Source organism: Patella vulgata, chromosome 4 (genome assembly GCF_932274485.2).
Source record: "Patella vulgata chromosome 4, xgPatVulg1.2, whole genome shotgun sequence".
NCBI lineage: Eukaryota > Metazoa > Mollusca > Gastropoda > Patellidae > Patella > Patella vulgata.
Genome location: NC_065882.2, coordinates 56,452,953 through 56,475,385, shown reverse-complemented (window position 1 = coordinate 56,475,385; position 22,433 = coordinate 56,452,953). Strand labels below are relative to the sequence as shown.

Sequence of the window (22,433 nt, the reverse complement as noted above, 5' to 3'; positions counted from 1 at the left end):
TGTATCTCAGAATTTGATGTAACATATTGGTAGATAGGGAGTATTGGACATAAACAAGATAAAAAAAATTAACGCTAACATCAGATTTCTTGCAAGTAAAGATATCCGTTTGAAATGGAATGATAACCCAAGTATTGCATATTGCATTCTTCCCGCCATCCAGTGAAATTGGAAGTGGAGCTTCAATGAATTAAAAATATGACTCGTATGAAACTAGAAATAGGCTAATAAGAAGAAACAAAAAACGCTCACGTGTAAATTTGTATATTATCTTTTATATTTTATTTCAAATGATCGATAATGTAACACGAATATCAAAAAAGGAATATTGTACAAGTGGGTCAGATCAGAGATCCGTTACTTGATCGATTCAAACATGAGAATATTAAAAGTTAAACAAGAATGATATTCCAGAGTTCTATGTTGGTGGTATTACCAACTGTCTTCCACATTACTCAAATTCATTTTGCAGTCGGGAACATATTTCTAGTCAAGACTGATTTGTCTCTGCCTCATCAGTATGCTGCACTCTGTTTCCTTCCATTCAGAAATACATTTCTAGTCAGGGTTGATTGTTCACTACCAGTAGAAGAATTCCACATCCAACTTCATACAGAAAAATCTTTCTAGATTTCTCTCTGCTAGTAACGGTATTGCATATCCAAGAAAGGTCGGGGTGATTTTCCTCGGCCGGTAATGGTATACCACATCCAACTTCAATACGGAAATATTCGTGCTCCAATTAAGGTGTTACTCTGTTTTTTAAGTACCGGGAGTCGAGATGACGTATTGATGGTCGTTCAGCTTTCTATTCTCTTCATACCAACTTCGCTCCCTTCTCAGAAAAACACAAGATTGTCGTGAGCTGGGCTATCTTCATCAAACAGTAGAATCTTGTTTCCAGACTTTCGACTACGATTAACTCATTTCTCAACAACATCATACAACTGAAATAGATAAAATACTTTCAGTGAATTATACACGATGCGCATAAATACCAAAAGGTCTTTTGTATTATTTAACTAATAAACAAAAAGGGACAAAACGCTCAAAAATAATATTTGCGTTTGATTAAGAAAATTGTAACCAAAATCTAGATCAATTTATGGCGTCGTGAAGATCTGTTCGTTTTTTTTTTATCTAATTCCCCATGCCCTCCCTCATCATTCCTTCTGTTCCTGTCCAAAATACAGAAAAAAAATTAAGTGAAGTATTACCTTATTTAAGATGTATTTTATTCCTTTATGAGCTCTGTATTGATCTACTGACACCATTAAAGCCTCTTTCTGGTTACCAAGACATCTCAAAAAATAATCCCAGCATGCCTTACGAAGATCTTTCATTCCAAATTCGACCGAAGTACAAAACAAACCTAGAATTTAAAGTGAGTGTTATTAAATACAATGTGAAATATTTACTGTAATGATATTTATTTTATTCAAGAATCAAATTCCAATCGCATCCACTCTTGTTTATCAGGTTCATAACAAAATTCCGATATGTATTTTAAGGGTTTATATTAGGCCTACATACCTATAACAGTATTAATATCCACCTTGATTTTACCACAGTGAATAAAACTGATAAATCTTCTAAATACTTCTTCATCATAATTCTTTATCTCTATCACCAGTTTACCTTTCAACTTTTCACCTTTAACCTTCTTGTTATTGACCTTGACATCACGTTGGTTGTGAAGAATCAACTGATATAAAACACGGCTTCTGGTAGCTAAAATAGCTTTTACACCATAAATTGGTATCTTCTTCTCCCCTACTAAAAACACCACATCACATAATTCATTTACAGAGAGAATATAATCTAGACTATCACACAAAGATTCTCGACTTTTAAACACCATCATTTCTTTAGTAGAATCACGTGGTGTTGGAGAAGTATTTCTTTTTGATTGACAGCTATCGCATGATTCATACCCAGATGAAAGACTTACAGTATCTGAAAATAAGAAAATACATTTGTAAATATGAACCACATATAATTTATAATTGGATAGCAGATATATTTGAATTGGGTGTCGTCTGTGATATAAAAGTATCTTCAAAACTTTAAACATTATTATCCAAAGCAACAAATGAGAAAATCGTACCATCAGAATCATAGTTATCACATTGGTCATATTTTGTCAGATCTAGAGAAGATTTAGACATATCCATTATTCTAATAGGCAAATTCTTAAGAAATAGAAAAATATATTTGTTGTTGTTAACAGGAAGAACTTCAAATGAATGGTGTTAAAGCCAAAGATTTAGAATTTATAGGGATAGAGTCAAGGATCGCACGTGTCACGGGTCAGTTGAGGTTAAAGTTTAGTTAATAAGATCATTAGGTAATTACTAGTAATTGACATTGATATGTTGTTGTAATGGCTGTCAATCCAATTTAGTATTATAACCGAATCCATTTACACCTTCATGTTTACAATTTTAGTACATGCATTCTAATCTTAAACTACTACATTTAAATTGCATGAATTATTATATTTCAATAATATAACACCAAACTTCAATATGATTTTGTAATGCGACATATGCAGTTTAGTATTTGTCCACGTGTAACAATCTACCTTTTACATAATCAGTTCATATATTACTTTTTGCATATGTAGAAACACAAAATACCATCTGAAACGCACGATAACAAGCTGGTTTCAGTCATAACACTATTAATTGTTAAGATTACACCATTATATAAAACAGAATGTTTCTATCGAAATTAAAGTGTTTAAGTAGATAAAGTTGACCTAAATCCACAAATTATTATTAACGATAATCTGCAGTATTTACAAAATGAGGTTTTTAAAATTTACATAAGGGCATAATTCTGTCATATTAACGTCTTTAAGCTGCTAGAAATTTAAAAAATATGTGAACGCGTGTCAAATGTTATTTTAGGAATTAGAGCATATTGCTAAAATGTATTTCAAAAAGTAAGCAGGATACTATTATTATACGTCTGTCATAGATTTCATCAATTGTTAAAACTCGAATATCAGTGTTTATCATATTATACGCCTACTCAAGAAATTAATAAATAACTATTATATATGTAATCATTAATTGGGGTAAATATTAGAGAAGATAACTCGGATAGACTATATCATGTCTGGGAAAGTAAAATTAGCAATGAAGCCACATCATTCACATTCACAACTCACAATTATACATCCAAGCTTCTGGTGTATGGTGTCTTTCATACAGAAGAAAACTTTGATTTAAACATCTATTTCGTCTTGCACTTTGAAAAACTGGCAAAAACACTTTTAAATAAATTGATTGGTATATTATAAATATAGCTGAATAACAAAAACACACTATCGGTGTCACTTATCCGTAGAAACTAATTAGCACTGATTAGCTTTTAATCTATCACCTCTAATCCCTGTCATTAATTACTTGTTCAGTGGTGTCAGTGAGGGTATATATTCGGAAGGTAATTTAACTTGTCTAATTTTGTCTACGATATCGCCCTAGGTGGAAGTGGGCGTAAAACACTAGAAACGAACGAACGTAACTTGTCTACGTTATCACCTATGGTGGAAGTGGACGTAAAACTTTAGGAACGAACGTAACTTATATCATTCTCTACGTTCTAGAAAAAACATAATCAATATATATTCCTAGAAAACTAAAGAAAATGAATCCAGTTAAATCTTCCCCGAATCTGATGAAATATGACCAAGTTGAAGAACATGATAACTTTGATTCTGATTATAAAACTATATTTTATTTATCTGGGCAAATATCATGAGATTATAAAATCCCGTAGTAAAATTACACCAAAATACATTGAGAAATTAAATTGGTTACTAAACATCTGTATTCTGATGCAGATATTGTAATTATTATACGACTATTTCATCTATTTTGTCAGTGGCACATTAACAATGTCGTTTCGTGCTTTTCCAGATAATGTGTGAACAAACTGACCACCGGTTAAATATTCGTTGGGGAATTGTTTATAGCTTGCACTTGAAATAATCAACAATACCATCTGATCAAATCCAAAGAGAACTCGACGAAATGTCGAGCAAATTCAAAGAGATATTTTTCCAGTATTCTCTTTAAACACATTTTATATTGATGAAACATCAGTGGTACATGTGGTCATTTATTCCAACCCTCGAATAAATGTAAATGTGTCGATGTAATTAGTCATGGGGGGGGGGGGGGGGCTGGAGGTTAGCTAGCGTGCATGTCATTAAGTCCACTGGAGTGGTTTCGTCGATTACCCGGGTGTATGTGACAAACCTCGTGGGTTTTCTGCGGGTCCTCCGGCCGGTTTCCTCCCAGTGCTAAAGACCCCCTACGCTCAAGCGATTTATTTATATAAAATGGAACTATATGGTTTGTGTGGAGTGGCCGCTAAACTCTCTCTCTCTCTCTCTCTCTCTCTCATTAGTCATCATACACCTGGTATTAATTTCTTAAATTGTATGCCACCTTTTGTATGCAGAAATCGTGTTGACGTTTTGTTGTAGAACCGAAGAAGAGGACTAAATAAACATTTAAAACATTGATGTTAACAGATAACATTGTTAAATATTGCTCCACCTATGGTAGAAAGTTTTCAACCCGGCAAGGAATTGGCCATATGCTAGAGACACACAAATGGACATTAAATTTAATGAGACAATCAGTTTGAACCGAATGAAGGTTGGTTTCCACCCTAGTCTTTTTTAACAGCTAGACTAATTTATCAGACCCAGAATGAAATTAGTAAACTGTGATACATATGTAATATATGATTATCTGTATACTGACTTTGTACTAAAAACAACCAACAAGCTAGAACCAAGACAACATGGATGCTGAAAATAGTGTCGATTCCGAGATTTATTTCTTTTAACAAAAGATTTTATTACCACAATATCTCAAATAAAAGCACTTGATATTCTCTTTAGGCATTTAGTTTGTTGTTTACTGCTTGGTTTTTCCTCCACCCATTATCAACAGCCATTTTGAAACTTCCAGTTAATGTTGAAATTAAACCCCATCAAGTACAAGTGTAGGATGAGTTATAAAATATCTCTACCCTAACAACCGGTACACATTTGGGTCCTTCAGCTTCACCCATCTTCCACATAGCACATTCCAGTAAATGTTGAAATTAAACCCCATCAAGTACAAGTGTAGGATGAGTTATAAAATATCTCTACCCTAACAACCTGTACAAATTGGGGTCCTTGAGGTTCACCCCTCTACCACATAGCACACTCGAGGTGTGATAGCGTGGTCGCTTGTGAGGAGATCCCCTCTTAGACCGAGTTAGTTATACATATGTATAGTAATTTTGGTTGAACACACTAGAAAGTGGTTCAGTTCCGAAGTAAGCGTCATTTACGTAAAGTTTCAGTACAAAGTAGATCCATCGAAGTAAGCGTAGTGATTGCTACACTGCAAAGACGTTGTGTGTCTCTACAGCTTTGAATGTAACAATGTCGATCGGTTGAGATACGAAGCCTTATATACCTACAGATATACACTGACAAATCTACTGTTTTGTGCTGGCGTAGCAATAAATCTATATTTCATAACACAGAGTAATAGTAGAGGGGCTCTTTTGTGGTTAATACCGATTGTAGTCTACATATATCTATATCTACAGAAATCAATAAACCCCCCCAGATACCCTTACTTAAACCACTTACCTCTCATATATGTAGGTAACAAACAGCCGGTTGCCAGGTAGTGGTAAATAATTACATTAGTGATAAAATGAAAAGAAATAAAATTGGGTTTAACGTCCTACTGCTGCTACTGGGATAAAGAAGACGGGCATATGCCATGCAGTGTGCTGTGAGGGAAACTGAGCCAGGGCAGCAGCGCTAGAGCCTACTCTTATTTCGAATTCCAACTGCCAAGTGCTTTCGTCCGATCCGAACGACTAGACATTGTTCTTGTCACACACACACAATAACGACGGCCTCCGCAAATAACAGGGGCGGAACTGATAATGTCAGAAATATTACAAACCTCTGCCCGGGCTAAATTTCCGTCATAGCCAGAGCTCGTGACAGAACATAAGCAACTCAGCGAGTTCAAAGATACAATGGCATTTGTAGTGTCATTTTCGCGTATGTCTAGGGTAACTGGAGCACACTTTGCTACAACACAGAAACCGAGATTGACAAAAATTTGGCTTTCAGTTTCATTTTTAATGAGATACCAGTCAGCCTACCTAGAGCGACCGATAAATGCGTGCACGATCACTGACGACAGAGCGCTACACGGGTGCGCCACATTTATACCCAGACCGACACCAGAGCCTCAAACGGGACTTAAGAGTTTTTAATTCATCAATTTTTACAAAAACAGTGGAATGGCATAATCCGGTTCTAATCCTACCCGCGCCATTAGGTATCCACCAAGAAGTTTTAATGACGCCACGCTATCTTTAGTTCATTAAAGCTTCTTGGTACCTACAAAGAGAAAAGTCACCGTTTTTCCTCTACTTTACGACCAAGTAACAGTGTATTTTGTTTTTATTAATAATTTACAACTTTACCCCCCCCCCCCCCCCACACACACACACCTTCACGGGCCCTGGTCATAGCACGCTGTATGGCATAAGCACGTCTTCATTAGCCCAACCGGTACGGAAAAGTGGGACCTTCAACCTCATTTCATTTTGGTTCAATTTCGTCAAGATAGAATATCGCTCGCTATCTATGAAATCTCTTAATTCAACTTAAATAATATCGTTGGAAAAAACTACCACGACCTTAAGTCAGGTAGGAAGAATGAAGGCATCAGAAAATTCATTGCGATCCACATGTTATCCTGGTCTCCTTTAAAAGGCAGTTTCATCTCCACATTTGGGGTTTCTAATCGGTATATCTTTCAACCATTTCAAGAAAATGTTTATCCAGATTCAACTACGTTCCAATTGGAACCCGAGTCTTTAAGGGAAGAAGAAGAAGAAGCTGACAGTAACAGAATAGTGATCAACATTATAATATACATTTTAATTGTCTCAATTAGAGTAGGTCGTAGTGCCGCTTCCGGGCAGCGACAGAACAGTAGGAATTTAAACTCTATTTCATTTCATTTGATTTTTGTCACCATCCTCATAATCATCAATGTCATTCCTTAACAAAAGTCATAAGAATAAACACCATCTTCACCCTTGTGATAATATTGTGCTCGTTTTCGGTGTACCCGTTTCCGTCGGCCAAAAAGGTTTTCTAATGAAAGTTAATGGAACTGTTTCCAAGTAAGTGTTCCCGTGGGTCAGAAAACATTCCAAACTTTTCAGCGACTTTTCAGTACACATGGAAATACAAAACATCTCGCGCGGAAACGGCTGTGTCTTCCCATTGGTGAAAACACTTACATGGAAAGTGAGCTTAGAATGACATTACTGATGATCATGGCGAAAATTATTACTGTGTCGAGGCTTGCAATCATATTTCAAGGGCGAATTTCCATAGCTCGACGAACAATGAAAAATAGTACCGTAGATTCTAATAATGAAATTTAACGAGCACCCTTACAATGAAGTGTGTTTGAGGAGTTACATGATTGCCTTTAGGACATGGTGATCTACCTATGTATCCTGACTACTAATTAATTACGAATGTAGGGCCATCACCCCGATTAAAAATTTTACTTTCCTTTCCCCCACTTTTGCATGCGTGCGATTGTTGGCGTTTTGGTGTAACATGGAAACAGAGAGGTTGAATTCATATTTCCTTCGGGTTAAGGCGAGTATTCGTGAAATTGATGCGAAAGGATAAATGAGTAAAGCGGTTAATTACATTGAAATGCACGGCGGATAGTTATATCTCAAAACATTCCCATGGCGACCTTCAAACATATTTTTGGGATGCGTTTCTGCATATTGCTCCATCTATGACAGAAAGCTTTCGACTATAGGGTCAATGGAACTAAAAGTAGTCTGTATCTCAGAATTTGATATAACATATTGGTAGATAGGGAGGATTGGACATAAACAAGATACAAAAATTAAAGCTAACATCAGATTTCTTGCAAGTAAAGATATCCATTTGAAATGGAATGCTAACCCAAGTATTGCATCGTGCATTCCTCCCGCCATCCAGTGAAATCGGAAGTAGAGCTTCAGTGAATTAAGAATATGACTGGTATGAAACTGGAAATAGGCTAATAAGAAGAAACAAAAAACGTTCACGTGTAAATTTGTATATTATCTTTTATATTTTATTTCAAATGATCGATAATGTAACAAGAATATCAAAAAGGAATATTGTACAAGTAGGTCAGATCAGATATCCGTTACTTGATCGATTCAAACATGAGAATATTAAAAGTTAAACAAGAATGATATTCCAGAGTTCTATGTTGGCGGTATTACCAACAGTCTTCCACATTACTCACATTCATTTTGCAGTCGGGAACATAATCTAGTCAGGACTGATTTGTCTCTGCCTCATCAGTATGTTGCACTCTGTTTCCTTCCATTCAGAAATACATTTCTAGTCAGGGTGGATTGTTCACAACCAGTAGAAGAATTCCACATCCAACTTCATACAGAAAAATCTTTCTAAGTTTAGCTTTGCTAGTTAACGGTATTGCACATCCGAGAAAGTTCGGGGTGATTTCTCTCGGCCGGTAATGGTATACCACATCCAACTTCAATACGGAAATATTCGTGCTCCAATTAAGGTGTTACTCTGCTTTTTAAGGGAGTCGAGATGACGTATTGATGGTCGTTCAGCTTTCTATTCTCTTCATACCAGCCTCGCTCCCTTCTCAGAAAAAACACAAGATTGTCGTGAGCTGGGCTATCTTCATCAAACAGAAGAATCTTGTTTCCAGACTTTCGACTACGATTAACTCATTTCTCAACAACATCATACAACTGAAATAGATAAAATACTATCAGTGAATTATACACGATGCGCAAAAATACCAAAAGGTCTTTTGTATTAATTAACTAATAAACAAAAAGGGACAAAACGCTCAAAAATAATATTTGCGTTTAATTAAGAAAATTGTAACCAAAATCTAGATCAATTTATGGCGTCGTGAAGGTCTGTTCGTTTTTTTTTATCTAATTCCCCATGCCCTCCCTCATCATTCCTTCTGTTCCTGTCCAAAATACAGAAAAAAAATTAAGTAAAGTATTACCTTATTTAAGATGTATTTTATTCCTTTATGAGCTCTGTATTGATCTACTGACGCCATTAAAGCCTCTTTCTGGTTACCAAGACATCTCAAAAAATAATCCCAGCATGCCTTACGAAGATCTTTCATTCCAAATTCGACCGAAGTACAAAACAAACCTAGAATTTAAAGTGAGTGTTATTAAATACAATGTGAAATATTTACTGTAATGATATTTAGTTTACTCAAGAATCAAATTCCTATCGCATCCACTCTTGTTTATCAGGTTCATAACAAAATTCCGATATGTATTTTAAGGGTTTATATTAGGCCTACATACCTATAACAGTATTAATATCCACCTTGATTTTACCACAGTGAATAAAACTGACAAATCTTCTAAATACTTCTTCATCATAATTCTTTATCTCTATCACCAGTTTACCTTTCAACTTTTCACCTTTAACCTTCTTCTTATTGACCTTGACATCACGTTGGTTGTGAAGAATCAACTGATATAAAACACGGCTTCTGGTTGCTAAAATAGCTTTTACACCATAAACAGGTATCTTCTCCTCTCCTACTAAAAACACTACATCACATAATTCATTCATAGAGAGAATATAGTCTAGACTATCACACAAAGATTCTCTACTTTTAAACACCATCATTTCTTTAGTAGAATCACGTGGTGTTGGAGAAGTATTTCTTTTTGATTGACAGCTATCGCATGATTCATACCCAGATGAAAGACTTACAGTATCTGAAAATAAGAAAATACATTTGTAAATATGAACCGCATATAATTTATAATTGGATAGCAGATATATTTGAATTGGGTGTCGTCTGTGATATAAAAGTATCTTCAAAACTTTAAACATTATTATCCAAAGCAATAAATGAGAAAATCGTACCATCAGAATCATAGTTATCACATTGGTCATATTTTGTCAGATCTAGAGAAGATTTAGACATATCAATTATTCTAATAGGCAAATTCTTAAGAAATATAAAAATATATTTGTTGTTGTTAACAGGAAGAACTTCAAATGAATGGTGTTAAAGCCAAAGATTTAGAATTTATAGGGATAGAGTCAAGGATCGCACGTGTCATGGGTCAGTTGAGGTTAAAGTTTAGTTAATAAGATCATTAGGTAATTAGTAGTAATTGACATTGATATGTTGTTGTAATGGCTGTCAATCCAATTTAGTATTATAACCGAATCCATTTACACCTTCATGTTTACAATTTTAGTACATGCATTCTAATCTTAAACTACTACATTTAAATTGCATGAATTATTATATTTCAATAATATAACACCAAACTTAAATAGATTTTGTAATGCGACATATGCAGTTTAGGATTTGTCCACGTGTAACAATCTACCTTTTACATAATCAGTTCATATATTACTTTTTGCATATGTAGAAACACAAAATACCATCTGATTGTTAAGATTACACCATTATATAAAACAGAATGTTTCTATCGAAGTGTTTAAGTAGATAAAGTTGACCTAAATCCACAAATTATTATTAACGATAATCTGCAGTATTTACAAAATGAGGTTTTTAAAATTTACATAAGGGCATAATTCTGTCATATTAACGTCTTTAAGCTGCTAGAAATTTAAAAAATATGTGAACGCGTGTCAAATGTTATTTTAGGAATTAGAGCATATTGCTAAAATGTATTTCAAAAAGTAAGCAGGATACTATTATTATACGTCTGTCATAGATTTCATCAATTGTTAAAACTCGAATATCAGTGTTTATCATATTATACGCCTACTCAAGAAATTAATAAATAACTATTATATATGTAATCATTAATTGGGGTAAATATTAGAGAAGATAACTCGGATAGACTATATGGACTCAGACTAGCAATTATTTGCCCATTGACTTCAATGTTAAATGGCTGTAACATCACAGGCTGTAGCTTTTTTCTCAACATTCCGTTGGTTCCAATCTTTATAGGCACAATGGGGACAACATTTGGCAATCTCCTCATCATAATTTTGTAGGGGGTTGACCATTTAGATTTTTTGCTACACGGATTTGAAGTTGACTGGGGTGAAAATCTCACTTCCGACACAATGACTGCTCTGCAGAAAGACACTTTACACCCCCTATCCCTCCGCTGTAATATCATCAGTATTACCCAAAACTGCTATGAAATTGCAAATTTGATCCCTTTTCTCCAATTCTAGACCAAAAAGTCAACCCAAAAATGCAGGAAGAGGGGAGAAAAAAATTAAGGGAAAAATTGTCTATTTATAACTCGCACCATCATGAAATAAGGGGAAATAATTACTAGTCTTAGTCCATATCATGTCTGGGAAAGTAAAATTAGCAATGAAGCCACATCATTCACATTCACAACTCACAATTATACATCCAAGCTTCTGGTGTATGGTGTCTTTCATACAGAAGAAAACTTTGATTTAAAAATCTATTTCGTCTTGCACTTTGAAAAACTGGCAAAAACACTTTTAAATAAATTGATTGGTATATTATAAATAAAGCTGAATAACAAAAACACACTATCGGTGTCACTTATCCGTAGAAACTAATTAGCACTGATTAGCTTTTAATCTATCACCTCTAATCCCTGTCATTAATTACTTGTTCAGTGGTGTCAGTGAGGGTATATATTCGGAAGGTAATTTAACTTGTCTAATTTTGTCTACGATATCGCCCTAGGTGGAAGTGGACGTAAAACACTAGAAACGAACGAACGTAACTTGTCTACGATATCACCTATGGTGGAAGTGGACGTAAAACTTTAGGAACGAACGTAACTTATATCATTCTCTACGTTCTAGAAAAAACATATATATTCCTCGAAAACTAAAGAAAATGAATCCAGTTAAATCTTCCCCGAATCTGATGAAATATGACCAAGTTGAACAACATGATAATTATGATTCTGATTATAAAACTATATTTTATTTATCTGGGCAAATATCATGAGATTATAAAATCCCGTAGTAAAATTACACCAAAATACATTGAGAAATTAAATTGGTTACTAAACATCTGTATTCTGATGCAGATATTGTAATTATTATACGACTAATTCATCTATTTTGTCAGTGGCACATTAACAATGTCGTTTCGTGCTTTTCCAGATAATGTGTGAACAAACTGACCACCGGTTAAATATTCGTTGGGGAATTGTTTATAGCTTGCACTTGAAATAATCAACAATACCATCTGATCAAATCCAAAGAGAACTCGACGAAATGTCGAGCAAATTCAAAGAGATATTTTTCCAGTATTCTCTTTAAACACATTTTATATTGATGAAACATCAGTGGTACATGTGGTTATTTATGTCAAACCTCGAATAAATGTAAATGTGTCGATGTAATTAGTCATGAGGGGGTGGGGGGGCTGGAGGTTAGCTAGCGTGCATGTCATTAAGTCCACTGGAGTGGTTTCGTCGATTACCCGGGTGTATGTGACAAACCTCGTGGGTTTTCTGCGGGTCCTCCGGCCGGTTTCCTCCCAGTGCTAAAGACCCCCTACGCTCAAGCGATTTATTTATATAAAATGGAACTATATGGTTTGTGTGGAGTGGACGCTAAACTCTCTCTCTCTCTCTCTCTCTCTCTCTCTCATTAGTCATCATACACCTGGTATTAATTTCTTAAATTGTATGCCACCTTTTGTATGCAGAAATCTTGTTGACGTTTTGTTGTAGAACCGAAGAAGAGGACTAAGTAAACATTTAAAACATTGATGTTAACAGATAACATTGTTAAATATTGCTCCACCTATGGTAGAAAGTTTTCAACGCGGCAAGGAATTGGCCATATGCTAGAGACACACAAATGGACATTAAATTTAATGAGACAATCAGTTTGAACCGAATGAAGGTTGGTTTCCACCCTAGTCTTTTTTAAAAGCTAGACTAATTTATCAGACCCAGAATGAAATTAGTAAACTGTGATACATATGTAATATATGATTATCTGTATACTGACTTTGTACTAAAAACAACCAACAAGCTAGAACCAAGACAACATGGATGCTGAAAATAGTGTCGATTCCGAGATTTATTTCTTTTAACAAAAGATTTTATTACCACAATATCTCAAATAAAAGCACTTGATATTCTCTTTAGGCATTTAGTTTGTTGTTTACTGCTTGGTTTTTCCTCCACCCATTATCAACAGCCATTTTGAAACTTCCAGTTAATGTTGAAATTAAACCCCATCAAGTACAAGTGTAGGATGAGTTATAAAATATCTCTACCCTAACAACCTGTACAAATTGGGGTCCTTGAGGTTCACCCCTCTACCACATAGCACACTCGAGGTGTGATAGCGTGGTCGCTTGTGAGGAGATCCCCTCTTAGACCGAGTTAGTTATACATGTGTATAGTAATTTTGGTTGAACACACTAGAAAGTGGTTCAGTTCCGAAGTAAGCGTCATTTACGTAAAGTTTCAGTACAAAGTAGATCCATCGAAGTAAGCGTAGTGATTGCTACACTGCAAAGACGTTGTGTGTCTCTACAGCTTTGAATGTAACAATGTCGATCGGTTGAGATACGAAGCCTTATATACCTACAGATATACACTGTGACAAATCTACTGTATTGTGCTGGCGTAGCAATAAATCTATATTTCATAACACAGAGTAATAGTAGAGGGGCTCTTTTGAGGTTAATACCGATTGTAGTCTACATATATCTATATCTACAGAAATCAATAAACCCCCCCAGATACCCTTACTTAATCCACTTACCTCTCATATGTGTAGGTAACAAACAGCCGGTTGCCAGGTAGTGGTAAATAATTACATTAGTGATAAAATGAAAAGAAATAAAATTGGGTTTAACGTCCTACTGCTGCTACTGGGATAACGAAGACGGGCATATGCCATGCAGTGTGCTGTGAGGGAAACTGAGCCAGGACAGCAGCGCTAGAGCCTACTCTTATTTCGAATTCGAACTGCCAAGTGCTTTCGTCCGATCCGAACGACTAGACATTGTTCTTGTCACACACACACAATAACGACGTCCTCCGCAAATAACAGGGGCGGAACTGATAATGTCAGAAATATTATAAACCTCTGCCCGGGCTAAATTTCCGTCATAGCCAGAGCTCGTGACAGAACATAAGCAACTCAGCGAGTTCAAAGATACAATGGCATTTCTAGTGTCATTTTCGCGTATGTCTAGGGTAACTGGAGCACACTTTGCTACAACAAAGAAACCGAGATTGACAAAAATTTGGCTTTCAGTTTCATTTTTAATGAGATACCAGTCAGCCTACCTACAGCGACCGATAAATGCGTGCACGATCACTGACGACAGAGCGCTACACGGGTGCGCCACATTTATACCCAGACCGACACCAGAGCCTCAAACGGGACTTCAGAGTTTTTAATTCATCAGTTTTTACAAAAACAGTGGAATGGCATAATCCGGTTCTAATCCTACCCGCGCCATTAGGTATCCACCAAGAAGTTTTAATGACGCCACGCTATCTTCAGTTCATTAAAGCTTCTTGGTACCTACAAAGAGAAAAGTCACCGTTTTTCCTCTACTTTACGACCAAGTAATTAACAGTGTATTTTGTTTTTATTAATAATTTATACAACTTTATCCCCCCCACACACACACACCTTCACGGGCCCTGGTCATAGCATGCTGTATGGCATATGCACGTCTTCATTAGCCCAACCGGTACGGAAAAGTGGGACCTTCAACCTCATTTCATTTTGGTTCAATTTCGTCAAGATAGAATATCGCTCGCTATCTATGAAATCTCTTAATGCAACTTAAATAATATCGTTGGAAAAAACTACCACGACCTTAAGTCAGGTAGGAAGAATGAAGGCATCAGAAAATTCATTGCGATCCACATGTTATCCTGGTCTCCTTTAAAAGGCAGTTTCATCTCCACATTTGGGGTTTCTAATCGGTATATCTTTCAACCATTTCAAGAAAATGTTTATCCAGATTCAACTACGTTCCAATTGGAACCCGAGTCTTTAAGGGAAGAAGAAGAAGAAGCTGACAGTAACAGAATAGTGATCAACATTATATATACATTTTAATTGTCTCAATTATTAAAAGTTCAAATAAAAATCTCAAAATCCAGCACTTGTCTTAAAGTAATAAACAAATGTTGTATAGCCTATTTGACATAAAACACAACACACGAATACGTTAGTTTAAAACAATAAGAAAGTAATTTAGACTATTGATCTGTCGATGTCAATCGTCTTCCAGGATATATAGATTAACCGGAGAAAAGATAAAATATAAAGGTACACTTGTTTAAGTGAATTAGTTAATTAATTAATCATGTGTCAAAGAAAAAATTTATAAAAAAAACCCAAAAAACTGATCACCATTATAATTTTTCGATAATTCCCCCCCCCCCCCAAAAAAAAACCCAACAACTCATCACCATTATAATTTTTCAATAATTACCCCCCCCCCCCCCACACACACACTTGTTTATAACGAGTAGTGGCGAAATTTTACCTGTACTACGTTGCTAAGGTAAATTGTTGTTGAGTGTGCATTGATCCATATGCCCCCAGCGCGTTGACTGTGCGTATACAGTAACGACATGTATAGACTTGATTTACCTTTATATTTTTATTCAAATAACGCATGAGTAAGCATCTTACAATAAACTAGGATACATACCTAGGTAAGTATGTATATTTATGTTACTTGATGTATTAAGCAATATTACATCTTGCTTTAAAAGATCTGTATTATACAAAGTATATTCGACCTATAGGTAATTACTAACGGCGACACGTATACATAACCAGTGAGACCTAGATATGCAAGTTAAATATAGCATCATGTCATATCGCCCGTGTGTCAAGATATCAAAATTATCACTATGATTTCAAATTTTGACCGCATTGTTATAATGTCCAATATTTCTAGATCTATACCTATAATAGATATAAAACGTTATATGCATGGCATGATCAGTAAAGGAGAGGCCGGGCGTTCTTGTAAAGCGAGTTGAGCCACGTAACCCCGAAATATGACGAAAATACTAATCCAACCAGTTGGCCTATTTAAGAATTGTGAAGCAATTATCCGTGAAAACATTTCGTTACTATGTAGATGGTGCACCATAATAAGAGATGTTTATATCAGTAATGACGAGGGGATAAAATACATGAAAGATACTACACTATTATTATTTATTTCAAATACATATGCCTGTATATCTCCTTTCAGCATAACTAAGGCTTAACGAGACAGTATCTTTATCACCAAATACCCATAGACTTATATTACTAAATAATATTATAGCCTCTGTCTAGAAATAGGGTCGAATGTTAAATGAGTATTTATATCTTTATAACCAAATAACCACATACTTATATACTATTCAAAAAAAGTAGGGGATATTTGATTTTGGGGGCATAATACTAAAATATGCAAATGACTACGAAAAAAGTCACTATAGAACCTAACAGAAGAAACATTTCCAGTTACATGTGACGCCCAAACGCACCAATAGCTACCGCATGGAATGCAAGTGATGCTTGGGATCATCAAGGGGGTCCAACCCAAGATTTGCACGACTCTGATTTTGAATGTTACAGTCATTGTGGCATTGAATTCCAGGGTGGAAACATCAGTTTAATTGTTTTAGTGACCAGAAAACAAATTTTGATATGCGTCGGCTTACCCAAAATGAAAGGTTACGTGCCCTTGGCATGCTACAGATCGGCACAACACAGGCGGTTGTGGCGCGGACGATGAATGTTTCTCAGTCTGTCATAAGCAGGCTATGGTCCAGATACCGTGATACACAATCTGTACAGGACAGACCACGCTCAGGTCGACCAAGGGCGACAACTCAAGCCCAGGATCGATTTATCCGTACCTTGGCCTTGAGAAATCGTGTCATCACAGCAAATCAGATCAGCGCTCGTCTTCAAACAGACACTGGTGTGAGAGTAAGTGGCCAGACGATTCGGAATCGACTGCATAGGGGTCACCTTCGCGCCCGACGTCCTCGCGTGATCCCTTGTTTGAGAGATCATCACATTCAGGCAAGACGTCGTTGGTGTAGGGATCGTCAACACTGGGATAATCGACGCTGGAGCAATGTGATGTTTTCAGATGAGTCAAGGTTCACTGTTGATTTTTTGGACAGACGTAGGAGGGTGTGGCGTCGTCGAAACGAGCGCTTCCAAGACGTTAACGTCATCAGACATGATCGATTTGGGGGTGGTTCTGTTATGGTGTGGGGAGGCATCACTGTTGCTGGAAGAACGGTTTTACATGTTGTTGCAGGGCGTGTTACAGGCCAGTACTACCGGGACAACATCTTGGCAGTCCATGTTGTGCCGTTCGCACGACGTCATGGCCGCCGTTTCATCTTCCAGGATGACAACGCAAGATGTCACAGGGTCAGGATCGTTACAGGTTACCTCCAACAACAGAACATCACCACATTACCTTGGCCAGCACTGAGTCCCGACCTCTCCCCCATCGAGCATGTCTGGGACATGCTTGGACAGAGGTTACGTCAACGTCAACAACGTCCTGCCAATGTCCAAGAACTTGCTGCTGCGTTGCAACAGGAATGGGACAATCTGGACCAAAATGACCTTAGACGTCTCATTAGGAGTATGCCACGTCGGATCAATGCTTGTTTGGCAAACAGAGGAGGATTTACCCGTTACTGACTTGGTTGTGATGCTGTGGTAACTTTGCTGTTTGACCCCGGGTATCATTTTACTTTTATAATGGTCAGTCTGTGCCTTACTTAGTCTAACGATCATTTGGAATAAATCGATGAATGTGAACTTCATTTCATTTTGTCATTTGTTTCTTCGTCAGTTTCATTAGGTGACTTTAATAACACTTAAAAATCAAATATCCCCTACTTTTTTTGAATAGTATATATTACTAAAGAATATTATAGCCTTTGTCTAGAAATAAGGAATGTTAAATGAGTATTTGTTTATATCTCAGGGGTGGCAGGGCACAAACTGTTTTTTACCAACCCGTCATTAGCGTTAATTTCTCTTCAAGGGCAATGATTTCTAACGAACTTGATAATTTATTTCTAAGATGATTTATTCATAAGACGACGATATGGTAGATTATGTATCGTCATATAGAGTTGGATGAGTGCTTTAGTTACTTATTCATTCTATTTTCTTTATTTATAGATATATAAACACACTCGCAATGAAACGACGAGCGTCCAGAACCGTGGCACACCCACCTAGCAAGTTATTTAGAGAAGACACCGTTACCAGCCTCAATAAAGCATTAAGTAATGCTTCAAAGGTAAAATCTGACCCAAGACCCCCAGTTCCTTCAAAATGGCCTTCATTGAGGAGACGCTCGACTGGTGTTAAAGAGGTCACTAAAACAGACACTATCACTCCTGAGCTACGCAGGGCATCGACTTTAACTTTGGAACACCCAGAAGACATACCAGCATCTTCATCCACCGGTTTAAGAAAAGCTACCTCCATATTAGAGACAGACGATATCATGACAACAGTGACCCAACTACCATCTGGCTCGACCATCACAAAGACATACAGCATCGAAAATGCTTCAAATTCGGTTCGAAAAGAATTGTCGAAAACTCTCTCAAAATCGAAGACCCATTTATTAAAGCCAAGCAACACATCCTCAGCACCAGTACCCTTTTTGCCACCAGGAGGCCTTTTTGAAATAGTATTTTCATTTGACACTACCTCTTCCATGTATTGTTGTTTAACACAAATTAGAGATAGGGTTCAGGATATGATTCAAAGACTACAAGCTGACATTCCCGGTATCAGGATAGCAGTTGCAGCTCATGGTGATTACTGTGATAAAAAAAGTAAATATGTTCTACAGCTTATTGACTTTGGAGCAACTGTTCCAGAACTCTGTGATTTTGTTAGACAAATTGAAGGTACATTTGGTGGCGATCTAGATGAATGCTATGAGTTGGTTATGCAGAGAGTAAGAACGGGGCTATCTTGGACGCCCAATAGTCAACGGGCTTTAGTGATGATTGGTGATGCTGATCCACACGAAAAAGACTATGTATTTGAAGGCTTCTGTCCCAATATAGACTGGAGGGAAGAGCTACAACATTTGAAAGAAATGGTAAGTAATGCTTGGGTGTATATTAAATTCAAAAGCACAGAAATGTAATATCACGACTCTTAGCCAGATCAAGTATGTTGACCAGGCCATGCACAACACCTCTTACTACTGAAAGTTAAATGGGGCTGAAATGCGGACGGAAATTTTATTGCTCCAGGAACATTGACTGGTAGCAATGTTTCAACGAATAACAATGTTTCATTATAACATTTTGATGCGGTTTGGGTTCTGCTTGCTTCTTATGATCACCATGGCACCCAAATGGGATTGTCAATGATATACCTTAATTCATTTACAGGGTGTTAGAATATATGGTGTAAAGGCCAATGGTGAAACTTGCCCTGCAGATGGATTCTGGAAAGTGATATCTAAGGAAACAAATGGTCTATATTTACAAATGGAAAAATTCGACATGATATTTGAGACCCTGATGGCTATATGTTACCGTGAGGGTAATACTGATATTTTACAGGTAAGAATCCGGGGTCATCTGATAATGTATGTCTGTTTCCAGTCTTATATATTGAATCGTAATATTCTAATGTTGTCTTACTGAATTGCCAGGTTATCTATTTTTCAGGTAAGTATCTGGAGTCGTCTGATAATGTATTCATGTTCTCAGTCTTATATATTACCCCATGATAGTAGAATGCTGTCTTACTGAATTGACAGGTTATCTATGCTTCTTCTTTTGTACGCTATCACGTTGCAAACGGACCGCACATAATCCTGACTTTATTGATGTAGTAGAAGTACACACAGAAATTCAGACGATGTGTTTGTATTGTCACTGCAGCAGTAAATATTATTTACAGTCAAGCTGATATAGATATTATCGTTACAGGATTACCTCAAAGAGGTTGAAGCTGAGAATGGCTCCAAAATGAAGACCATATTTGGCACACTACGCAAAGCTGGTGATCCCACAGGGAGTAGCTGTTCTGAGCCATTTACCTTCAAAGCGTCTGGGGTGTCAGCAAAAAAGTTCAAGCCCATTGCTAAGGTTGGCCTGAAGGAAACAACAAAAGCGTCCAATAAAAAGGTTTCGACAAAAAAGATGCCAACTGGTGCGTCTAAGAAACCAAAGACAAAAACGAAAAAGGTCGCAATGAATAGGGGAGTGGAGATACCAAAAACAGTTATAACGAAAGGGCCGTCGAGAAAAGCCGCGAAGAAGAAAATTAAAGTTGGCAAGGAAGAAACGTTAAAGAAGAAAAGTGTAGTGAATAAGAAAAAAGCACCAAGAAAGAAAACTAAAGTAGACAAGAAAAAGACGCCTGCTAAAAGGAATAAAAAGAACACAACAGCCCTACAAGTAAATGCAATAAAATCAAAAAGTTCTAAGACAAAAAGTTCTGAAGTTGAACAAAGTAATCCAAAGAAAAAGACAACAAGAAAATACTTAAAGGTAGATTACAGATGTTTTCGTTATTCTTTTTCTGTTTCTATTTAAACTGCATCTCTGCTCTGGGAATATGTATCTACTTGTTAGATATGTCTGGGGCCTCTGTCTATTCTATCTATTCTTATGACAGATGACGTCAACTGTATTGTCCAGACAACGCTTTCGTAGATTACGCGGTAATTCTTGGTTGTTACAAAAATAATGGTATATAGGTGGTAATATACATTCCATTATCACTGCTATAAATTCCACACCTAAGTGTTGCTCTCGGTAATTAACTTACTCCTTCTCAAACTCCAAGGATACATCATCCGTTTCAAGGCAGTCGTAACTAATACTCTTTGTATGTATTTGTATGTATATATTCATTGAGTATATTCATATCCATTTCAGAAATACAGGGAAAATACACAACTTCGTATGTCCTACTATCAAAGAACTCCTTTAGCACCCCTAGAATGTTCCGGGTGGGAACTTGGAATTGCTCCAGAGAAGGTGAAAAATCAATCTACCTGGAAACCACGACCAAATGGACCAGGGATGAGACGAGTATCATTATTTAAAAAGCACACCGATCTAAAATCGATATTTGAATTCGCTGTAACAATACCGGGCAGGGTTAAAAAATACGGCGTTTATTACAAAATATGTCAGGGTTATAAAACGAATTCTAGCTGGGATGTGTATCACCTCAGCCAACCGTCGATACTGAAAGAAATCAACGACATCGTTTCCAGAGGTGGTAGTATATATGTCCGACGTTTTTTGTTTACAGACAAAGCTTACGAAAATATGAAGAAACTTTCCTTGACGGAAGAAACAATAATGAGTTATCTTCCAAATAATTATAATTACCCATGGAGAAGACATTTATTTGAGAAAAACACGCGTCACCGAAAAGTTACAAGACATGGATTTGCCATTTCGCATATTGATTATTGATTAAAGACGTTTTTCTGCCTTCAAATATTATATGAATTATAATTTAGACATTTATTCACATGGCAAGTGCATAATCAACTCGTTAGACCAGTGGATGACTTAGGTGTTGAGTGGATTAGACAATATTTGTGTTTAATGCTAATATGGCGAAGACTGCTTTAAACGGACTGGCAATCGAGACTTTATTATAATGGTAATCGAGAATTTGAATATTTCTTGCCGAAACTTAAAACATCCATAACGTTGCTCAAAATAGAATCTGAAGCTTTCAATATTTTAATTTTTCATTATCTGTCGTTAAACTATCGTTGAATTTTCGGGAATATTTAGTATTGGGTAATATTTAGTCTCTATTAATTTCCCCAAAATAGTTTCAGAGTTATATCCTCGGAATCATATGGTAGTTAATAAACTTATCTCAAAATCACACTGCAGCGTCGATTCTTTACGGATATTTATTATATATTCAATGGTTGTTTATTATATATTCAATGGTTGTTTATTATAGGTATTATGGTGGTTCCTATCGGTCATACGATTGTTGATAAACAGGGAAGATCCAGGAATTTTTGCAGGAGGGGGTTTACCAGAATCCTGTTAAGGAAATCTGTCATCATCGTCTCTAAATTACATATGCATACATACAAATTGAGCTTTCAAAAGAGAGAAATCATTTTTGTAATGATGTAGGAACACATTGTGATTTAATTTCATTGATGCAAGGCATTCAATTTTTTTATGTAGCTGAGCAGGGTGGGGTTTGGACCCCATCCCCCCCCCCCCCGGATCCGCCCCAGGATAAATGTACAATAAGTCACCCTATTTTTCCAGGAAAAGTTAGCATTTCGTTAAAGACA

The 22,433-nt window shown here is 36.3% G+C and overlaps 2 protein-coding genes across 2 annotated transcripts; one reads left to right on the top strand and one right to left on the bottom strand.

Annotated features, from left to right (window-relative positions):
- Positions 1-8,926: 8,926 nt before the first annotated feature.
- Positions 8,927-9,775, bottom strand: LOC130012398 (serine-enriched protein-like). Its single transcript, XM_056100240.1, has 3 exons — positions 9,550-9,775; positions 9,206-9,283; positions 8,927-8,934 (listed from the first exon to the last, which is right to left on the bottom strand). Exons 1-3 carry the CDS (start codon positions 9,773-9,775, stop codon positions 8,927-8,929), a joined length of 312 nt encoding a protein of 103 aa, XP_055956215.1.
- A 5,892-nt stretch (positions 9,776-15,667) lies between these two features.
- Positions 15,668-22,003, top strand: LOC126818382 (uncharacterized). Its single transcript, XM_050545778.2, has 5 exons — positions 15,668-15,786; positions 18,290-19,229; positions 19,528-19,701; positions 20,074-20,637; positions 21,028-22,003. The coding sequence occupies exons 2-5, from the start codon at positions 18,309-18,311 to the stop codon at positions 21,574-21,576; spliced, it is 2,208 nt and encodes a 735-aa protein (XP_050401735.2). The 5' UTR covers positions 15,668-15,786; positions 18,290-18,308; the 3' UTR covers positions 21,577-22,003.
- Positions 22,004-22,433: the final 430 nt, after the last annotated feature.